Source organism: Coenobita brevimanus, chromosome 74 (assembly GCF_032717465.1).
Source record: "Coenobita brevimanus isolate Jiangsu-jjx chromosome 74, ASM3271746v2, whole genome shotgun sequence".
Classification (NCBI taxonomy): Eukaryota; Metazoa; Arthropoda; class Malacostraca; order Decapoda; family Coenobitidae; genus Coenobita; species Coenobita brevimanus.
In genome coordinates, this window is record NC_137027.1 from 7502360 (window position 1) to 7526230 (window position 23871).

The 23871-nt window shown below is 40.5% G+C and overlaps 2 protein-coding genes across 3 annotated transcripts in view; both read left to right on the plus strand.

Moving 5' to 3' along the window:
- Positions 1-12829: 12829 nt before the first annotated feature.
- LOC145407714 (actin, alpha cardiac muscle 2) lies at positions 12830-13963 on the plus strand. Its single transcript, XM_080278585.1, has one exon. It carries the CDS (start codon positions 12830-12832, stop codon positions 13961-13963), a length of 1134 nt encoding a protein of 377 aa, XP_080134711.1.
- Positions 13964-16787: 2824 nt separating this feature from the next.
- Positions 16788-23871, plus strand: part of LOC145407712 (actin, alpha cardiac muscle 2-like) — a 106806-nt gene continuing 99722 nt past the window's right edge. The window contains exon 1 of one of the 2 annotated variants that reach the window (XM_080278583.1): positions 16788-17575. In XM_080278583.1, coding sequence (XP_080134709.1) covers positions 16788-17575 — 788 coding nt within the window. Of the gene's footprint in view, positions 17922-23871 lie in introns of those variants that run through there. The other variant, XM_080278582.1, reaches the window with a different exon arrangement.

Sequence of the window (23871 nt, forward strand, 5' to 3'; positions counted from 1 at the left end):
TTGTCTTACGTTGGATACTGCCAGATACTACGAGGGCATGATATAGACATTGCTGTTAGTTAGTGTGATTGGACATGATTTCTGCTTCTGTACATTGTAACCGATTTTTATATATATATATTTTGTTGTTTTCTGAGTTAACACTGACGTGTAAACAATTGAAAATGAAGTTTAGTTGAAGAGCTAATGAGGTAATGGGAAGATGATTTCAGAATAAGAGAAGGAAGATAGCTGTGAGAGGCGAGGATTCCAGTTTATTAATCATGAATTCTATAGTTTAATCCACTCATGGGCGTACTGAACTTGGTGATGGAGAGATGCAGGAGTGGGTGCTGAGAGAGCCAAGGAAATGATTTGGCTTTTTTTTTTTTTTTTAATGTTGGGAGAGGAAACCAGACGAAAATATTCAACAAATCGTTGACTAAACAATGAAGGACATACGATTAATATATAATAATCATCTGAATATTATTTATGTTTGTAGTCATTTACTTTTTTGTGAAAGTTCACTGTGGCCAGCTGAATTCTGTTAAATACCTTGATGATAAGGACTATGGTGTTCAGATGGAAATTATTAAAGACTGAAGCCATGGACTCCTCACATCCCACTATCTCTAGCCCTGGGAGGCTTTTGTAGTAAGAGCTCTTTCTGGTTGTCAGTTTTTCACATATTACTCATTTCCTTATCTCATGTTTGAACTAACATCAATACTATGTATAATAAGTTAGAACCATTGATAATAAACAATAATGCGTAGACATCATATTGAAAAGTAATTTAAGATCATTTACTTCCACCGGTTCGTTCATGCTCATAAAGAAAACCCATTTGACCAGCGACTAGGACATCTATCACGAAATCTTTCAGTTATAAATATCAGTGACATCCATTTCCCTCGAAATTTGGAATGATGCTGATTGTGGAGTCCAAACTGTCTCCACCAAGCTCGTCATGCTTCAGCAATACTAAAGATGAATAGAACAATTAAAGGAAGCCACCTTACTGTAGGCTAAAGACATATGGACAGCCCACATTTCAGATCTCAGATATCATGCGCATTACGCATCAGAGGAGGCGGTGGCTGAATCGGTAGAGAGGCGGCCTGCAGTCCTGATGGACCCAGGATCGAATCCCGGCTGGAGCAGGGAACAGTTTAAGGATTTGAATTTTATAAAAGCAGACTTTCCTGATCTACCAGATGACCCGCCGACATGTCATAAAAGTACCCCCGCTAATATCAATACACCAGTCCTGTATGAGACAGCCCTAGCATGTACTCAATATGGACGGTGGGTGTTAGCGCCGAAGTGGTGACATGTGGAGGTGTAGGAGGACTACTGGGCCTTGGGATAGGCTACTGCTCCCGAGATATAGGCCCTGAAGCCTTTGCCCAGAGTCGGACATAAAAAAAAAAAAAAAAATCGACACCATAGGGTTGACTTCGAGAATTAAAATAGCCTATTCCTTAAAGTGTCAGGGCAATGGCTCAAGAACTCTTTAAGACCAGTGCTTTTTGGTCTACAGCCTAAATGAGTCAGCACTTCAAGTATATTTAAGATTTCTAATCTTATGTCTTGAAAACTAGATATTTTTTTTTATTCTGGGTGGGGATAGGGGGTTGGGGGTTGTGTAGTTCCCCCAAAGCATTAAGAGTAGTGTGTGTGTGTGTGTGTGTGTGTGTGTCAGTCTTCCCCGCTCTAGACCAGTGGCGTCACCAGGGGTCAGATTTTTGGGGGGCTGTAGCCCTGGTGTAGGTAGAAGGGGGGGGGGAGAGAAGCGAGCCTACGCAGCTGGGGGGTACGGGGGGGCGCTGTAAGCCCCCCCGGAAAATTTTTCGGAAATTGAGCAGTTTTAAGGGCATTTTTGAGGCCTATAGATGAAGAAAAAGTAAAATAAGGTCTCACAGGCTACTAATAAGAAACTTATAGGACACATGAATGTTGATGGGCCTAATACCAGGTATCAGTAAGCCTTATGATATAATGTGTACAAGGTAACTGTATAAAGTTTTTTTGCAGATAATAGTTTTTCTTCAATTGCTAGTATTATGTGGTATCATAACAGTTTCTTAGTCTTACCATATTAAGTTTGATAATTCAAAGAAGCTCTTTATTCGATGTATATAGACATAATTGCCAAGATTTATCTTCCATTACCGGTACTGTGATAGGAAAACAAAGCCATTCACAAAAAAACAAAAATATAAAACAGATCTCGAGCCGGTTCTTCAGCAGGTATATCAAGGTTATCACTTGTGCTGGGCGGTGGCTAAAAAAATAATGAGAAAATATATATTAGAGAGAGAGAGAGAGAGAGAGAGAGAGAGAGAGAGAGAGTTTTAGCCTACTTTCCCACTCTGTACGTTTAGGACAATATATTTGCAATAATGAGAAATAGCCTAGGCCTAGCCAATTTAAAAATAAATCAATAAAAAAAATCCTGGCCTAAGTTTCATAAAATGACTACTGAAATAGTTTGATATAGGGCTACTTACACATGTCTAAATGGGTTCAGCTTTGGGGTTATCTGGGGTTGCTTCTGGCACCTCATTCCCAATAACAGCCACTTTTTCTTGGCACTCATCTGAGCCATCTTTGGAGGTGAGGGTGGGAAAGAATTTACTTATGTCTCCCTGTCCCTGAGGATTTTTAGATGACCTTTTCATCACTTGAGTGGCTGCTGGCTGATATCCGCAAATGTATTATTATAGAATAGCCTATAAAAGGGAAATGACATTCAATTCTGACAGTCGAGTGTCGACTGAACCAACTAAGTACTGCTGACTCTTTGTATAGAGTATAGTCTAGATCTCATATCTGTAAAAACAAAAATGAACAGGTAAAGTGAGGTGGCTAGCAATATACCGGAACGTAGTAACGTCTATACAGCCACTGAAACCAATACCTTCAAATAAAACCGAAAACAACAGAGGATTTAGCCACAGTTCACAGACACTTTTCAATGTAAACAAACATTCCGAGTTCCGAATTTCCGATACGCTGAAGTTCTGAACATTCGAATTTGTGAAAAATTGCATAATCAGATATTTTAGACTGCATAATCCAATTTTAAAGCTCAGTGATTAATATATACCAAATTATATATTGTAAATATATAATAAGTCTGATAAATGTAATACAATCTTGCATTCTTTGTGCAATAAATATATTTCAAAGAAAACCAAGCTTGGAAAAAGTATATGGGAAACTAATATATTATAACTATTATGATTTGAGTCATAGGTTTACGTAAATTGTGAATAACTAATCACATTATACAGCTATAAATAATATTGTATTAAACTAATATGGATACACGAATAAAAGTGGATTGGCGGTAGGGAGTTGGGGGAAAGCTAGGTGGGTCAATGCCGAGCTGCAAGCATACTATGTAAGCTGGTGATTTTTTATTATTATTTTGGGGGGCTGCAGTTTTGGGGGGGCTGAGTCCTTGATTTGGGGGGCTAAGCCTCCCCTAGCCCCCCCATGGTGACGCCACTGCTCTAGACCAGTCAGGGTGACCAGATGGCGCTCTGATAGGGAAAACTGGCATGGATTTAGAAATTATGTAGCTGAAATTCCATGGCAGTCGTTCTTCTCCACTGACAGCCGTTCTACCCAGTCCCACATTAATGATTCTGTACAAGATGGTATGGAATTTGCCATACCCTGTCGACAATTTACTACAAGATCGGACTCCCCTGTATGGTTCGACAACAGTTTTGCTAGAGCAATGACCCAAAAGTCTTTAGCAAACAACTTTTACTTAAAAAAAATAAAAAAAAGAACATCGAACTCTCCAATCACTTTAAAATTGCTAGAAACCAATGAAAAGCAGTAATAAATCTCGCAAAATTAGACTTTCTTCACAACCAAGTATCCAAACTATTAAATAATCCTAATGGCAATAGAATATTCTTGTCAAATTACAGTTCTTTCAATAGTAACTTTAACAATTCATCACCCATTTTTTTCCACTGTAATCTTCAATCGGAAACACTGTAAATGACCTCCCTGGAAAAGCTAACATTTTTGCCAGTGCGTTTGCCAGAAATCCCACCTCAAGAGAAATCAGTCAGAACGTTCTTGTACCAGAACTTGTTTATGCTTCACTAAAGATGCAGACCAGACACACAAAATCTATCCTAGACAATTTACCAACAAACAGATCTCCAGGGTCGGATGAAATTCCATCTATAGTTTTGAAAAGTGTTCCCCAGAAATTGCCCTTGGTCTAACTAAATTATTCAGACTATACATACGTACTTTTTCACTCCCTAATTCCTGGATGAAGCAATATTCAACCAATTCCAAAGAAAGGAATTTCCTCTGATCCCTCTGATTACAGATCAATAGCTATCACATCCGCTCTTGGTAAAGTATTTTTAGATTGTCATTAAAAAAATCTTGAATTCAACAGCTTAATTAGTGACAGACAGAACAGTTTCGCCAGGGAAGATCCACTGTTGATATACTCAGTCTCATTACGCATACAATCCATCAGTCATTTGACCAACAAGGAGAAACCCATACAGTAGCCCTTGATATTTCTAAGGCTTTTGACAGTGTGGTACCATTCTATGTTATTCGAACTCCCTTTCTGCGGCCTATCATCTTTTGTTTGATTGATTTCCTCATATCTCACCAGTACAAACATAAGAATATATGTAGATGATGTATATTTAAATTTCTACTCAATTAATCCCAGTATGCCACAAGGATCAGTCCTGCCTCCAGCTCGGTTCCTCAGTCGAATTAATGATCTCTCGTCTGTTACCCATACATCCATTCTATCATATGCAGATGACTCAACGCTCACTTTTCCTTTACACTTAACTATCCATTCAAAAAGTTTGAAATTTTTAACTCCCAACTCAGTGCAGCAATATCCATAAATCAAGATTAATCTAAGATCACTGAATGGCAACAATGTAAGTCTCACTAATGCTAGGAAAATCAAATCCAGTTTACTAACAGACAGATAATGTTCGATTCCTATATTACCTTCAGTGCAACCAATATTCCTTTCCCTAAACGTTCTGAAATTCTTAGTGTTTCGCTTATCTGTACCCGCAGTTGGATCTCCCACGTTAGATAACTTTCTTAAACCGCCTCAAGGAATCTTAGATTACTGTACAGTCCTTAACTTCTTCTCTGAAGAGCAGTTAGATACAGTTTGCAAGATTCATGTGCGCTCTCAGCTCCAATTTTGCTCACCGCTGTTGAGTGGATGTGGAAAGGTTGCAGTAAAACAACTGGACAAAATTCAGAACAAAGCTATAAGAATAATTAATAACCCAGCAATTACAAATGAACTACCTTCCACACAGGTAAGAAGGAATGCTGCTTCCCTTGCATTATTTTAGATACGTTTATAGCAAATGCTCAGATGAGGTTGCATTCATTGTGCCACCTCTCCACGCCTTCCCCCGTGCTACACAGGCATCTGGTAGCGCTCATGACTTGACTGTCACACATCCATATTACAGAACATCTGTCTGTTAGAAGTCCTGTATTCCCAAATCTTTTTCCTTCTGGAACTCTCTTTCCCAGATTAATTTGTCCACAGACTTCAACTCAGAGCGGCTCAAGTCCAGCTGTTACAGATTTTTTTTTTTTTTTTTTTTTTTAATGAATGAAAGACACATGTAGTCTGATGTATAGATTTTTGTTGCATTTTAATTTGTTTTTCTTCCTCTGTTCATCAGTTAAAAAAAATTATATCTATATGTGTTTTTGTTTGTGGTTACGTGTGTGTGCTTTTGAGTGTGTGTTTTTGATGATGTGTTGGTGTGAGTGCTTGTGTGTTTGTGTGTATTTGTTTGCTTGTGTGCGCTTATATGCTTGTGTGTGTTTGTGTGCTTGTGTGTTTGTGAGCTAGTGTGTTTGTGAGCTTGTGTGTTTGTGAGCTTGTGTGTTTGTGAGCTTGTGTGTTTGTGAGCGTGTGTGTGTGTGTGTGTGTGTGTGTGTGTGTGTGTGTGTGTGTGTGTGTGTGTGTGTTTTACGGATAATTAATGTAGCCATTATTCATGACCATGCAAAATTTCGTTTATCTTGATTTTTTTTTTTTTTCTGAAGTTCATGGAAGTGGAAACACTACGTCCTGTCCTAATGGTGCTTGTGACCTTTCTGAAGGTTATACCTAGTCCCATGGAAATATTCAGCGCTGCAGCTTGAAACTGGGGTAGTGCATAGCATAGTGAACCATACAAACAAACAAATAAACACTGGAACTCTCGGTGCCTACCTTACCGACGACGGCGCATGGAAGTTGGTGTGAATCCCTCCCCCCCCCTCTCTCTCTCTCTCTCTCTACTTTCAGTAGCACACTTGGTAAACTCTGGAACATCCCTCTTTCTTTCTTCAGTCTGCGACCTTCGTTCCTTCATAAGTATATGTAGTATCTCGGAGTGGATGAATCTGTATTTTAACTTTTTCCGCCCCCCTCCCCCTCCCTAAGGCTATCTGTTGCTGTATTTTTTCTTTGGGAGGAGTTCTTTGACTACCTACCTTTGTTGTGGCGACATAATCAGAAGAATAACATTATAAATGATCCAAAAATTCCTGCAGTATATTACTGTTGCTACTAATTGATTTTATTCGGCTTAGGAGAACTCTCCGGAATCAGGCGTCCATTTACTCGTAGTTCCCTGCGTACCATCCAATGCAGTAAATGTTTTTTTTTTTTTTTTTTTTTTTGGGGGGGGGGCTACATGGAGCCATTTTGCTTGTCACTCATTGCTAAATCACCTGAAAGTAGTATTACATCTGCTCCCACCTTCCACATATATGAACATAATTCATATAATCCAACTGCCTCAATATTCGGGAAACGGTAACAAGCGAATCCCATATTACCCCCCTCGAGACGACGGGGTCCAAAGGCTTAAGCTACCATAGTCCAGAATATGCCATTCATGAGAGACCGACTTATACCTTCCTGCATTTTTATCCTTGCCTTCGACTCGTGAACTAGTTACCTTAGCTATAGCCTATCCTACGGCAAGCACCCTCGAAAGAACTGATATGTCTGCTGTCTGCTTTTCTTTGTACCCTTTTATATCTCTGGCAGCATTTTCAGGGAGAGAAGATTCCCCAGTCACATCCTGGACTTGAATCAGTGTGCATAAGTCACAGCTTCTCCAACCGAGTTCTCTACCACTAGACTACCATGTGACAAAAGTCTGAACATTCAGTTGTGGATATTTGGGAGGATGTGAACTCTTTTCCCGTTTTTAGAATATCTATCCTAAAGTTTGCCATATCATCATCATGTCTAAGTAAATTTCCGTGCAGTTTTGAGTCTGACGATTTTTTTTTTTTTTTTTTTTTTGGGGGGGCGGGGGTTATAGGATGGTGGCTAAAGAGAGGAGGAGGAAGGGAGAGGGTAAAATCCATTGTTTAAAAAATGATTACTCTGACAGTCTTGTCTCTTTAGTTCTTGGGGTTGAGATACGGGCTCTTGTTTTCTAATTATGCTTGAATGCCGTCCTACATTACAATAATTGACGTCGCGTGGGAAGAGTTTGATGAGATAGACAAACTTACATATAACAGGCATTTCGAACATCTCAAGATAGGGGGGAAGGGGCTGCGAAAACGTTACCAGTTTTTTCACTTCAGTTACAGAGTGTGTGGTGTATGCTTGTATATGGGCGTGTGTTGCAGGTAAATGAGAATATTGACGAGAAGGCCATCTAATGGTGTGAGATTGTATGAGTGTATGCATGATGGCTCCATTTCTTTTTAAACAGTTAGTTGCCTCTCTGTGTTAGGACCTAGACAGTTGACTTTGTTTGTTAGAGGGAAAGAATCCCCAGATTGTATCCTACACTGACTTTGTTATTTTCTAGTATGTTATTTTCTAGCATGTCAAGCCTAAAGCCCTGTGTTTCTCTGCCTAGCTGTTTCCGAAGAAAGTTCATACATTGGGCTGAAGAAATGACTATTAAATGACTTAAGTATACATGATTTACACACATCTCAGAATTTAGTGGCTGATATTAGGGTAGATTTATGTAAAGGTTCTAAGCTCGATAAAATAGTCTGTTGGTGGCAAGAATGAATATTGGTAAGATTAGTGGAGACTGCTGCCAACACCTTGAGAAACAGAAGTTTTTGTTTTAAATGAAACGTCTGGATGTAGAAGAAAAAAGGGAACAGAAGATATCGTACTGAATAAGTTACTGGGGTGTTTCTGACCCTTTCAGTGCGAGATTTCTTTCCTCTGCTGAATAAAGTTGTCTGGAGTAAGCGTCAGTAAACCAACAGACGCCATCAGGCTGAATAGATTAATAAAGAAATTCTAACCCTCTCAATGTGAGGTCTTTCCTACGCTGAAGAAAATCGTCTGGAGGTGGCAGCAATTAAAAACGAAGGCTTTATCGTTCTGAAAGTGCCAGTGGAGATTAACTCCAACCCCTTCAGTGCAAGATGCCCATCCATTGCTAAATCAGTCAGGATGGTGCAAAATTTAATGTGAAGGCGTCATCGTCCTGAAACTTTTAATCACTTTCAATTGGATATTATTATTATTATTATTATTATTATTATTATTATTATTATTATTATTATATTTGTCTTATTCTTATCACCAGACCTTTGTATTCAGCTTGGAATAGATTGTTCTAATTGCAAGAGTTAGATACATCCTACAAGATCTCCACCTTAACCTGCAAAAATCGTCTGAAGATAGTAAGGAAAGAACGAAAGAGGTGGCATCGTACTGTATGTCAGCTCTTTAGTCTGATGAGTAGTTTATTGCTGCCACAAGACGATTTTATTCAGTGGAGATGATGATTGATGTCCCACGTACTAAAGGGGTTAATGAAGGCTTTTCCATCTCTTCTAGTTCAAAACAAGTGCCCGTGGGCCCTTCGGGCCCTCTCGCACTTGCTCCTGCGGAGGGCTCTCGCGCTGCGCGCTCGCTTTTTCATGCTTCGCACTCGTTACTTCGTGCTTCTCACTCTTTACCTCCTGCTTCTCACTCGTTTCCTCGCGCTTCACGTGCGCGTTGCGATCATTTCAGGCAATCCGAGTCACGTTGATGTGCTGTTCTAGTCTATCGTTGTCACTATCGGCCGTCAAGGCGACATCGAAGGGCCCATGATGGTCCGTTTATGTGCTGTTCTAGTCTAACGTTGTCACTTAGATTTTTTGCAGCTAATAAATTGATCGTGTTATATGCAACTTCGGGAATGGAACCCAAGTTGTCCGCACGCAAGTCCGAGATATGAACCACTCGGCCACTTTACCGACCGGGCACTGGGATCGGCGTTTTTTGGTCAAAATTTGATCGCTCATTGAATATAGTAAAAGTTTTTCAATCGTGATGAGATCAAGTTTTTTCACATCAGCGTACGTTTTGCGATTTTTGTGCCAATTTTGGTGCGATTTGAATGTGTAGTTTCGGCTGCCCAAAATATACACACACACAGACACACGGCTACTGCTATAGTATATTAGATGTCCATCATAAACTGGCAAAAATAATGTGCATGTGGCAAAAATAGAATAAAAGGCAGCGTCATAGTACTGAGAGCGTTAAGCCGACCTTCTTACTGCCGGCCTAATACGGTGAGGCAGTGTACCCTGATGCTTTTCCTGTCTTTGTGAGCTTACCGCATGGATGATCTCACACTCTTACTTCCTCATCTGCGTCAAATTTATTTCACTCCAGTTTCACTGAAGGTTTAGAATGATTTGCTCAATAGCGAAAATTAATAAATCTGAAAGCACTTAAAATATGTTTACATATGGATCAAATAGACAGTTACATATACTTCTTGTTTTGATAATATTGCTCGTGTCTGTGAATTTCATGGATGGCTAGCCAGATAATTTTAAAGGGAGATAATCATGACTGAAAAGGGCAGAATCTACAAGCGCCTTCATGTATGGAAGTATATTCAGTTACGGATGGAAACAATGACACACTTTTCAGTTCCTCACCTCTACAAATTTCATGGTGGATAAATTGCTATTAGTAGTAATAAGCTAAGGGGACTTATTTGACTGGACCTGGGTGTATGGAGGTATATTTAGATTCAGACTGAAATCCAATGACACGCATACTTCCTCATGTAATTGTAATCGTGGATGGGTTAGTAGTTGTTCAAGGGGATTTAACTATAGGGAAAAGGGTTGAATGAATCTTTACATATGAAGGTATATTTAAATAAGGATGGAAATTATTACATCCTCTCACTGACCTTCCCGGATGGATAAGATAGAGGGAATCAGACATGGGTGAAAAGTATTGAATCTGATAACTTATGAGTGTGGAGGTATATCTGGATAGAGATCGAAACTGCAATGACATCTAATAGCGGGAGCCGTAAGGAAGCAAGTGGATTCCTGCCGCCCATCTATTGTGGTATGCGGGAAATGTTGCGGGTAGTACACATTGCTTCGTCCAAAGGAATTTTAGCCAACCATATAAAAGACTGTAGAGGGGGTGGATGTTCTTAGTCTGGCTTAGGCTCGAATCAGGGAAGGGGGAGTTTGTTGCCTGGGATTAAGGTAAGCCAGTTACTAGGTGTTCATATACTTATCTTTCAAGAGTACTGCAGCTTAAACACGGTGACTATAGTTCGTCCACCTAATCTTGGCGGATATTTTCATAATTTTTGGAGCTTATTTCCCGTAGTTCAGTGGTAAAGTAAGACTCTACATCCTTTCCATAATACTTTTTCTTGATTAGCACTACATTCTAGTAACGGTCTATTATTACAGGTCAGTTTTGTGGGTATATTGAAATTTTATCGTATATCAATTTTGCTTGTCAATTCGGTTTCTATTAGGATAACCTGTGAAGCATTACGATAGAATATCTCAACCACTTTCTTCAATTAACTTTTTTCTTAGTCTTTTGGGCGTGAAAAACGAGAATTTCATTTTATTCCGACGAACACAAAACTTTTATTCAGCTTTGGTCAACCTCCCACAGAAGGAGCATTAAAAAAGTGCTCATAAATCTTTTGGCAGCAAATGAGAACTTTGTATTGCATTCTGACTGATGTCAATTTTAAAATTTCATAATCTGTTTATTGTCTGTCACCGCATTCCGTGTGGGATTTCTTTGACAATAGGATTTCTTAGAATGTCCGTCCCTACTGAAAAACAACCTACCTGCATAATCCTTCCTTATTTACTCTCTCACATTGGCTCTTCATCTTGTGTTCGGTCTTCCTCTTCTTCCAACCACTCCACTCCTGCACTTTCCTGGTCATTCTCCAGACCTTCATATAGCTAAATCACCTGAAAGGCTTTCCATGTTCTACGTTCTTAACTAAATCCTTACAATTGTTCATCTGTCCCTGCCACTCCTGAGGCTCTGACTCTCCATTCGCGTCCCTCAAGCTTGGTTCACGTTTCATTACTCAGCTTTAGTGTTAGAATCCATAGACTGTCATGCACTCTTATATTTTTATTTCCATGCTTACATATTTTTTTTCTGTTTCTGTCAACGTTTCCTGATTATCCTTACAGCAGATTTTCCTTTAATTAATCTTTCAAGCTACCATCTTTATTCACATCGTTGCCTAAATATTTGAACATCCACAGCTTTAACATTTTTGTAGAATTTGATCTCCTTTTATAATTTATTGTATGCCTTTTTAACTGCATATATTTGCTTTTAACTTAACACGTATGAACAGATTTCTCTACCTAATTCTCTGCTTTGAACTTCTCATCTGCTATCAACACTTCGCCATCTGCAAACAGAAGTGTAGGGTTTCTGCTTATTTCCTTCTCTCTTCAGACCCACTTCCCTACCAAGTATCCTCGCTTTCACTCCTATTACTAAATCCATCCCTATATATACAGTACATTAAATAGCAATAGTGATATGATATAGGCTTGCTTCAGTCCAACAGTTAAGCTGAACTTTTCACTAAGTGCAGCTTCCACTTTACTACCTTCCAACGTGCTTGCTTTACCGTTATCATACACCTTTTCCTGATCCGCAAATGCTGCAAACATCTTGCTGTTCACATCCAAAAACTTCTTTATCATATCTTTGAGCAAATGTATGATCAAGCATCCCCAGTCTTCCCTGAGACTCCCTTCTTCATCACACACACCATCTCTTCCATCTTCTCCGGTACAATTATAATCAGGCTGAAATGTCCCCTCCAGAAGCCCTACTCCATTCCTCTCTACTAACTCCCTACATTCAGTTTTCATCACCTCTCTTTTGTTCTCATTTCCACCTCTACTTTTTTTTTTTTTTGCTTCTATCTAAAGCAACTTACAATTGACCTACTGCCTGCTAACTGAACGTCTGCCAAATTCCTCATATACTCTCTTCTCACATTTCATTAACCCCCTTTTCTCTTCCTTTCTTGAAGCATTCCTTCCTCGTATAACTCTCTACACATATATTCCCTCTGCTTTTTGAAGCTTCGAGAAACTGTCCACAGCCGCAGGGTTATGATATAAAGACGTGAAAACACTTAGGAAATATAGTAACAACAACAACAACAACAACAACAACAACAACAACAACAAAATAGTACATTAAATTATTCCTACAGCTGCAACTCACAGTAAGTCTTGATACTTGACAGAAAGAGTTTTGTATTTCTGTTATCTATCCTGAAAATCGTTTCAGCGGAAAAGCAGTATATTAAGCATGGCAATATTATATGTGGATAAAAACATTTCTTCTTTGCCTATTTGTGAGATAGCATCAAGAACTGTCATCGATATTTTAAAAAAGAGCATCTTCTATTGCATATAGAACTTAATTCGTGTAGGTTTACGATCTGAATTCTCTTAAGATTGCTCCACCCATATCACTTGCAGGTACACACCTATCACCACCATGTGTGACGACGAGGAGGCGACCGCTCTTGTTTGTGACAATGGCTCCGGCATGGTCAAGGCCGGCTTCGCCGGTGACGACGCTCCCCGTGCTGTATTCCCCTCCATCGTCGGCCGTGCCCGTCACCAGGGTGTGATGGTCGGTATGGGTCAGAAGGACGCCTACGTCGGTGATGAGGCTCAGGCCAAGCGAGGTATCCTAACTCTCAAGTACCCAATCGAGCACGGTATCATCACCAACTGGGACGACATGGAGAAGATCTGGTACCACACCTTCTACAATGAGCTCCGTGTTGCCCCTGAGGAGTCCCCCACCATGCTGACTGAGGCTCCCCTCAACCCCAAGGCCAACCGTGAGAAGATGACACAGATCATGTTCGAGTCCTTCAACCTTCCCGCCATGTACGTGACCATCCAGGCCGTGCTGTCCCTGTACGCCTCTGGTCGTACCACTGGCCTGGTTTGCGACTCTGGTGATGGTGTTTCTCACATGGTCCCTGTTTATGAGGGTTTCGCCCTCCCCCATGCCATCCTTCGTCTTGACCTGGCTGGTCGTGACCTGACCAACTACCTGATGAAGATCATGACTGAGCGTGGCTACTCCTTCACCACCACGGCTGAGCGTGAGATCGTCCGTGACATCAAAGAGAAGCTCTGCTACATCGCCCTGGACTTCGAGAGTGAAATGAATGTGGCTTCTGCCTCATCCTCCCTGGACAAGTCCTACGAACTTCCCGACGGCCAGGTCATCACCATCGGCAACGAACGTTTCCGTGCCCCTGAGGCTCTCTTCCAGCCTTCATTCCTGGGTATGGAGTCTGCTGGTCTGCACGAGACTGTGTACAACTCCATCATGAGGTGCGACATTGATATCAGGAAGGACCTGTTCGCCAACACTGTCATGTCTGGTGGCACCACCATGTACCCTGGTATTGCTGACCGCATGCAGAAGGAAATCACTGCTCTGGCTCCCTCTACCTTGAAGATCAAGATCATTGCTCCTCCCGAGCGCAAGTACTCTGTTTGGATCGGTGGCTCCATCTTGGCCTCTCTGTCCACTTTCCAGTCTATGTGGATCACTAAGGATGAATATGAAGAGTCTGGTCCAGGAATTGTTCACAGAAAATGCTTCTAAATTATTCTGTTAATGATTGAGATTATATCAAGGCATTTCCATTACCTAATTTTCAAGTTCGTATGAGAGGATTTTGAAAATAAAATGTTCATAGGGAACGGGATATCTATTAATACCTGAACTTTGTCGTTAGAGGAGGCTCTGCATATTTGTTTTATTGTTGATAAGGTTAGGAACCTCTGGGAAAAAAAAAAATGTCAGAATCATAGCATACAAGGAATAATGACAACACTAGGGGAATACTGACAAAAGAAAGGAAAGAGATTCTTATCAATGAATCATTATATATTTTTGTGTATTTCTTCTTCACAGTCGACTCAGGTTTAGGGTTGTCGTGTTTCAGTAGGTCTGTGGCTTTTAAAACTAAGAAATAAAGATCTCATTTATAATAATTATATCTGCGTTGTGTTTAGTTCATATCTCTTTAGAAATGAGAACAACCTACTGCTGTTCAAGTCTAACTGTTACAGATATTTTATGAACAGAGGACAAATTAATCTGGTGCATGGATTTTTTTTTTTTTTATTCATTTGTTTTTCCTTCCCCTGTTCTGTTATAAAAAAAAAAAGAGGTACAACTCACTAAGTAAATAATATTTTTTAAAAAAAGAAGTTGTGCATATTTACTGCATAATATAACTTGTATACTACTCATCTCAGTGTGCAAGAAATGGATACTTTCATGCCTCTTGTTTTCATGGGGAATGGCTTCATGAACAATAATCGAAAAAATAATGATTAAAATTGGTACTGTAAGTAAACAGTGTTACTGAGGGCTAATTTTATAACACACACACACACATACACACACACACACACACACACACACACACACACACACACACACACACACACACACTTCCGGTAACTGGAGGATTGTTGTTTTTCTTAACTGAGAGGCTAATAGCTTTCAGCCGTTCCTCCACATTCACTTCCGGTAACTAGATAATTGTTTTTACTTCATTCAGGCTGATAAACTAATGCCTTTCAGTCTTTGTTAAATTGTGTGGTGCAGTACAGACTTTTCCCCTCTCTCTAGGTCTCGTGTTGTGTCTATGTTTGACCCTCGGAAGATGTCCACAAATAGTGGTGTTATAATTAGCTACAGTGTCACGTGATAGGTCAGCTCAATCCTGTGTTAATACGTTGTGTTGTGAGAAAAGGCTTTGGCCTCCGTCCCGCATTCTTGACATGAGAAGTCTTACCTGACCCCTATATAAAGAGAGGGGCTCCCATTTCCCCCTAGTCCTCTCACGACTCACGACAGGTAAGTGCTGCTGCTCATCTTGTTATGTGAGCTCTTCCCGACCATAAGGTACGCTACAGTTCTTTCATCTTAACTTGGCCCAGATTTTCGTCCTATTGCAACTTATTTCAGGTAGCTGAGTCAAAAGAAAATGGGCTTATATTTTTTCCATAGCACTTCTTCGTGTCTACATACTTTAGTTTTAATCTCTTGTTATTTCTCAGCACTCAAGATGGAGAAATGGCAGTTTTAGGCAAAGTCAAGAGAGTAAAAAGAGTACAGTGTTGCCGTGTTCTCGATATCCGATAACTTCTGCAATTCACTGTGCTTCATTAGTTACCTGTTGCCTCTTCAACTCGAGGACATCTTTTCAATTTGTTCTAGCAGGCATCAGACTCAATTATTCAGAGTTATTTTTTCCATCTCTGGGCATAGACTGAAATCTTACAGTTCAACGTGTGACGCACCTAAACATGTCATCACTTCGGTGCCAATACCAACCGTCCACATCGAATTCATGCTAGGGCTATCCTATTCAGGACTGTGTAATGGTATTAGCTGTGGTTACGACGGGTTTGATAGAAGATCAGTAAAGTCTGTCTAACGACTTGCAAACCACCTCCCCCAAAATGGCTCTTGATAGCTGCCTCTAAACCCCGTTCGACAGCATTTTCAGAGTCTGAATAAAACCTTTTAAAGATAGAAAAAACAGAATGTAAAAGACGTCGTCGTATGAAGAGATTGAAACGCTACTCAGCGTGTAGGCCTACTTGTGAGACAACGACTTTGGTTACACAGAAAGTTAAATAAGACTAGGCTGTAACAATTTGCCAACTATGACATTTCTTTTAGGAACTTAATTAGGACTAAAATAATATCGATAGAATTTAACAATGAACGAGAAGAGCATTAAATTAAACTTACTTAGAAGAGGAATCATTTTGTAGCAGAGCTGTATATTCATTGATTATTTATGAAGTTTCGTTTGTTAATTTTTTTTTTTCACATTTTAACAATGAAACATTTCCTGTATACCAATAGTAATAGTTGTCTATATAAAAAGGACTGATATGCTTTGCATTGGTTCTTTTTATTTTGTTTTAACTAACTTTGAGTTTCGTTACTCTGAGTTAAAAGAGTTTTGATAGCGTAAATAAATGGCTGAACAGAATTAGATTCATCATCCTAACTTTATCGTCCACCAATATATGAAGTGGGTGAAAAACTGGGTAAATCAGTGTAATGAATCGGTCATTACAAAAGTAATGAAATTATCAGTTACTTCGCATCCGCTTTATCGCTAAATACTACCTGCAACAACTGAAGGCCGGAGCACACGATAGTTAGTCCATAGTAACTCACATTAGATTACTATGAAAACAGCAATGAGTTCCATTGATAAAGAAACGCCGGCATGGACTAGATGTAATAGTTGCATCAATTTGTATAAAGAGTTACGTATTGCAAGGATTTCACAATTTGCACAGATCATTTATACAGCAGTATTAATAGAATGAAAATTGTAAAACAGACGGCTAACTCTGTTATTCTGCTCATAGGTTAGCGAACGACCGCAGCCATGTGTGACGACGAGGAGGGTGTGGCTCTTGTCTGTGACAATGGCTCCGGCATGGTCAAGGCCGGCTTCGCCGGTGACGACGCCCCCCGCGCCGTCTTCCCCTCCATCGTCGGCCGTGCCCGTCATCAGGGTGTGATGGTCGGTATGGGTCAGAAGGATGCCTACGTCGGTGATGAGGCTCAGGCCAAGCGAGGTATACTGACTCTCAAGTACCCCATCGAGCACGGTATCATCACCAACTGGGACGACATGGAGAAGATCTGGTACCACACCTTCTACAATGAGCTCCGTGTTGCCCCTGAGGAATCCCCCACCATGCTGACTGAGGCTCCCCTCAACCCCAAGGCCAACCGTGAGAAGATGACACAGATCATGTTCGAGTCCTTCAACCTTCCCGCCATGTACGTGACCATTCAGGCCGTGCTGTCCCTGTACGCCTCTGGTCGTACCACTGGCCAGGTGTGCGACTCTGGTGATGGTGTCTCTCACATGGTCCCCGTCTATGAGGGTTTCGCTCTCCCTCATGCCATCCTTCGTCTTGATCTGGCTGGCCGTGACCTTACCAACTACCTGATGAAGATCATGACTGAGCGTGGCTACTCCTTCACCACCACGGCTGAGCGTGAGATCGTCCGTGACATCAAGGAGAAGCTCTGCTACATCGCCCTGGACTTCGAGAGTGAGATGAATGTGGCTGCCGCCTCATCCTCCCTGGACAAGTCCTATGAACTTCCCGACGGCCAGGTCATCACCATCGGCAACGAGCGTTTCCGTGCCCCTGAGGCTCTGTTCCAGCCTTCCTTCCTGGGTATGGAGTCCACTGGTCTGCACGAGACTGTGTACAACTCCATCATGAGGTGCGACATTGATATCAGGAAAGACCTGTTCGCCAACACCGTCATGTCTGGTGGCACCACCATGTACCCTGGTATTGCTGACCGCATGCAGAAGGAAATTACCGCTTTGGCTCCCTCTACCTTGAAGATCAAGATTATTGCTCCTCCCGAGCGCAAGTACTCCGTCTGGATCGGTGGCTCCATCCTGGCCTCTCTGTCCACTTTCCAGGCCATGTGGATCACCAAGGAGGAGTACGAGGAGTCCGGCCCCGGCATTGTTCACCGCAAGTGCTTCTAAGCATGAACACTTCCAGTCAACATCTTAACTCAGGGTATAAATGTGAATGTCCGTAATGTTACATAATAAAACACACAAAATTGTTGCATTTGTTTACCTTTAAGTAAAACTCTAGTTATATATAGTATATGGCGTGGCAACAACCTAACAGTTATTGATAGATGCATTTTATTTTGTGAGTTTCTTTTCCTTGCAAGTCGACGAGCTTGGTACGCTGGATTCTTTGCAGCTTGGTAAACTGCTAATACGTTTTCACTGCCTGACATCTGTTACAAAACCTTGTTAGGCCTACATTAAATGAGGGAAGACTTATAGATGGGGCAATAGTATAATAATGTGCATCAAAATATCATCTATCATTTTGCCTGAAACACAACCGGAAAATATTTTCCCTTGACTCTAGGAAATTGAATATGAGTACTGGGACACTATGCTCAAGTAACTTATCGTATATATTGAAACATACAGATATTTCTAATCGAGGACCCATGTATGACAATGGGGTTGCTTCCATGACGCTGGTAGGTCTTGTGGTTTGAGTTGTTTTTTATGAAAGAGCCACAGGCCAAAAGCTCTCAAAAGAGTTGTTCTTTCTTAAAAAAAATAAATAAATAAAAATAAAAAATTCTAATTGCAAAACCCAGTTATTGAGATGCCTGGACACACCGCATAAAAAAGATTTGAGGTTATAGGAAGTGGGAAATAATGACTGAGGAAAACTATTTCCATAGTTGTCTGGTTGCCTACACGAAGGACTGTAAATATCAGTTAACTCCTGCATTAGAGAGTTGGACAGAACAGTGGTGAGTACTCTTATACTGCGAGACTAGCGCTACGCATCCGCTGTAATGGAGGAGGGATGCAAACAGACAGTTCAGAAGAGCACCGGCTTTTGAAATAGCAGTTGTAAAGAGATAATGATGTAACAGTGCAGCGAAGACAGCGACGTGGAAAAGAGTCAGTAAGAGAAGGTTATCTGATGAGCTGTAAAACCTTACACTGTTTAGAGGAGCTGTATGTGAGGATTCCCCCCAGGGGCGAATAAGACCTCTGTACAAAATCAACAGCACATGGGGTGAAGAAGGCATTATGTCAGATATGCACACCCAGTCTCTTGGGAGTGGATTTTACAAGGGAGATAATGTGATATTTCCATGATAAATCGCGAGGAAATAAAAAAAAATCAAGGGTACAGTATTAAGAGATGACAAAGGGCTGGGCTGTATGTTCTTGAAGACGTGATGCTCCTGTGAAAGATTTTTGAGCCGAAATTGAAGTAATTTTTAAAGTTTAATAAAACAAAAAGACTTATTTTACCCCAACTAGAATTGATAGCCAGGTCAGAAACCATATGTACCATAGTTTCATCCCTTGACTGCTGGAATAACTGCTGTGACGGACGCTGTAAGAAGCTAATGGGAATGGGAATATTGAAGTCATCAGCGTAAGTGAATAGGCTATATTCGTAGCTTAGAAGATCACCGATGAATAGATGAAACAGAGTTGGTGACAGGACAGGACCCTGAGGAATACTACTCTTGATAGCTTTAGAAGAAAAACAGTGGCCGTCTACAATAGTAGCTATACTGGTAGATCAAATAGAAAGAGGCTAGATAGAAGGTTAGAAGCCGTAAGATGGCAATCTCGAAATAAAATATTGCGTCAGACTTGACTGAAAGACTTAGATACCAAGTGCAATGGCGAAGGTTTCACCAAAGTCTCACAAAAAGGATACCGAAAAGTCGGAAAGGAAGATAAGAAGCTTGCCAGTGGAGTTTCCCTGGTGGAACTGACACTGATAATCACAAAGAAAGATATGAGAGGATAAGTACTTCAAAATTTTCCTGTTAAGGGCAGAGTCATAGACTATAATACAAGATATGAAAGCAGTTGGGTGAGAGTTAGAGAGCTGGAAGCGGTCATTCTTCTTCAGAACAGGGTTGGATATGGCCATTCTTCTTCGGGATAGGGTGAGAATCGGTCATTCATCTTCGGGACAGGGTTAGAATAGATTACTCTTCTTCAGGACAGGGTTGAATACAGTCACTCTTCTTCGGGACGGGTTTGGAATCAGTCACTCTTCTTCAGGACGGGGTTGGATACGGTCACTCTTTCTTGTGACAGACTGAATGAGAGCAAGCTTCCGGCAAGATGGAAAGATACAAGTTGATAAAGTTAAGCCTGTATCCGCGAAATTCAAACTGTTCAGTGCCTGAATCCGAGATCGATTTCTCGGCGTTATGATCACCAGTCCACTCCTCTACCTCAGGACTATCATCTTCTCCGGAGCTGCTGACTACAAGAAATATCCCTATATTCAGAAGACATAATGGCAAATGAAGACGACACATATGTAATTCAAAATATTCCATATTATAATTTTTAGTGTCGATTGGGTTCATCACTTTGTTATATTTAAATTTACAAATTAGCATCGATCGAGTTCATCACTCTCTCTCCTTCAGGAAGGAGTCCAGTCGCTGAAGCTTTGTCAAGTAAGAAGTTAATCTTGTCCTCTTTGCTTGTTGCTTTTCCTGACTTTGTTGGGAATTAAAATCTGATACAGTTAGTTAACTGTTGGTTAAAAGAAAAAGTATTGTACAGTATTAATTCTAGCAAGAATCTGAACGTTTTGTTAGTTACATGTACACTGTCTTATAATTATTTTCACTCTTTGGTTCCTGTGACTAATTCATCTGCAACAGGTAGCTGAAATGGTATACTAGAGTTATCCCAACAGTAAGTGTGATAATGGTGACGGTATTAATATATTCAAACTCCTATGATTCATCCTACCTGAATGAAATAATCTGGAATAATAGTGACAATATTAACACATACAGTCTACTATGACTCACTCTCAGCAAAGCACGACCGTCTAGCGCTAGCTGGAATAGAACATTAGAGTTGCGATAAGAAGTGTTACTGGTGACAGTATTAGGATACTTAGTCTCCTATGAATCACTCTCAGCTGAATAAAAACGCTTGGCATTAACTGCAACAGAAGACTGAGAACTGTTCCGACCATGAGAAGGTTAACCTATACAGCAGTAAAAGGTTCAAGGTTCCAGTGAAGACGTTGGCCCGTATTCTTATCCCTTCAACCCTAGGACGCATTTCTTGCTGCTACTAAATGATTTTCTAAGGTTTAGGAAAATCATCTGATAATGAATAAGTCAGTGAAGGATGTATCTAACACTTTCAAACTGAGAAGTCTGTCGTAAATTAAAAGAAAATATCTGGAAGCAGGAAGAAGAAAGCAGAAATTGCATCCTCTGACTAAGGAGTTAAGGAGGCTCCTAGAACCTCTTCCTTACCGGTTTATTTCTCAAGTTGTACCTTTATATTTCTAGCTCTGCCAGCGAAGTTGAACAGAGTTTTTTTTATTCACTCGTGTTTGTTTATGTACGATATTTCTCAAAAAGTTATATCGGATTTCAAGGATAGGTGGACAGAGGATCAAGCAGGAGCCGAGTAGAAATGAGGTGGCTCCGAATCTGAATGCAGGAATAAATAAAATTTATTGGCGCCGGTGGAGATGTGTTCTCTTTGTGATTGTGTAACAGGGCAGACTGAGACCATAGAATCATTTAACTATATGAGACCGTGAAAGTATTCGTCTAGTAGGAAAGAGGAATAACAATAGTAAATCATAAATTTTAATGGCGCTGGGGAAGGTACGGACTCTTTGGTTGCTTTCTAGTCTTCTGTGTTAGTTAGTTGAGAACTATGTCCAGATAAATAACACATTAAAATCATACAAGAGAATAATAAAGTATTATATATGTCAAATATATCTTTAAGGAATTGTGCTAGAAAACCTCCTATGCTGACAAATATACGGTCCTTTCAATCCTCGTCTGTCAGTGCCAGCTTCCTTGCCAACCTGTACTAAACCAGCGTGGCGAGGAATGGTCCACCCGCCCCTTGTGGAGAGGTCAGGCACTGCTGTGGACCTGTTTTAAAAAATGACGATAACTACGAGTATGAGGAGTTTTGGATTTCAATAAAGTAAAATAAGTTCCTTTTCACATGATGAATTTATTTTTAGATGCAGGAGATTCTCGAGGGCAAAGTCACACAACACTACACCACACCACAACACATCACGCAAAATAACCCTCCCCCATAACACACTACACCACACCTCACACCTCTAATACCTCTAGCATCTAGTACTTTTGTTAACATCTAAAGCCTATTATTTTTTCGATGGGCATACTAATGTGTAAATGAACCCCCATGCAAACGTTATTTAACTTACAATATTTTTACAGTGGATAAGGAAGGAGTGGTGAGAAGAGAAGTGGCATTTCTGACCCACACTCATTTACACGAATATGCTTGTATGCCAGTTTTCATTGTGCCCAGTCGTGTAGGAGTTTGATGACGGACAATGCAAGAACATTCCAAATCTCCCTGCAAGATGTCCAGGGAGGGGGAGGACGACATGTGAATCAGATTCCGCTCTTTTCACCTTTGCTATGGTTGATGTGCGTATATACATTTTATATATATATCCATCCATCCCTCCATCATCCAATCCTACGTTGCCCCATGAAGAGCGTAGGAGCCCGGGGCTAGGCAGTTGGTCCTGACATTTAAGATGAGAGTGACCAACCTCACTCATCCCTGAGTGGCATTACGTGAGCTATAAACCCCAACCATCCCTTGGATATAAACCTTCACCGGCTCAATCCGATTGGAGCACAATAATTACCCACTAAACCACCAGGCGCCAAAATTTGGTTATATGGTTACCATCCAGAGTAGTAAATGGTTTCCTGGTATACAGGAAACCATTTGGCTTGTCACTCAGTGTAGAGTCACCCATAGGCAGAAGGAAGAGGAAAGAATGGAGGAATGAAAGACAGAAGAGGGAGTGTAAAGTCACCCGTAGGCAGGACAAGGAAAGAATGAAGGAAAGAAAGATAGATGAAGATGGAAGGAAAGAAGGATGGAGGAGAGGACAGGGCAGACAACCGAGAGCAGCACTACATTAAGTGAGTGGATGGTGAGCGCCCCCACCTACCACACTATAGAATATATATATATATATATATATATATATATATATATATATATATATATATATATATATATATATATATATGTATATATATATATATGTATATATATATATATATATATATATATATATATATATATATATATATATATATATATATATATATATATATATATATATATGGAGCCTCTGTGGTAAAGTGTGCGTTTTCGTACACTGAAGAACGAGGGTTCGCGCCCCGCCAGGGTAATAAACTTTGGGGGCGTTTTTCCGACCACGTACTGCTTTAGCGGACATAAAGGGTACTGTGGTTGAACCAGTGTCGCATACTTAGTATGCCTGCACTCAATCGGCTTGCGCCGGCCGATTACACTTGGTTCACAGACTACACACACATCTAAAGCCACTCCAACGCTACAGTTACACTTACGAGCACTTCTCACCCTACATACAATCTCTACCAGACAGCCTAAGCCACTTGATAGAGATGCATTGGCTGTATCGTCCCCACTTCGGTCGGGATAGGCCGGTGCAGTGGACACTCAAACGGCTGATGATATATATATATATATATATATATATATATATATATATATATATATATATATATATATATATATATATTTTGTTACATAGCCTATGATTTCATCATCCTTTGTGTAATTTTAACGCACAGTATGCTGCATGTTTGATCACGAGCGTGTTCTACCTCAGTTCCCCCCTTCTACCGTTATAGTAGAGTAAGTCGTCCTTTCTGTTGTTCAGAGTAGGATTGTCAGCTCTTTGTCCCCTATGGCTTCATTTGCGCGTCCTTCTTACAAGTTGTATCAAGCTCTGCTGGCCCCTATATAATGAGCTCAGTCTCTGCATTATTGCCACTTAGATCTACTCCTCATTTTGTTCACATCTCTGTCCTCCCCT

Excerpts from the sequence above, each read along its gene's own strand:
- LOC145407714 (XM_080278585.1), top strand. The coding sequence starts at position 12,830 with ATGTGTGACGACGAGGAGGCGACCGCTCTTGTTTGTGACAATGGCTCC.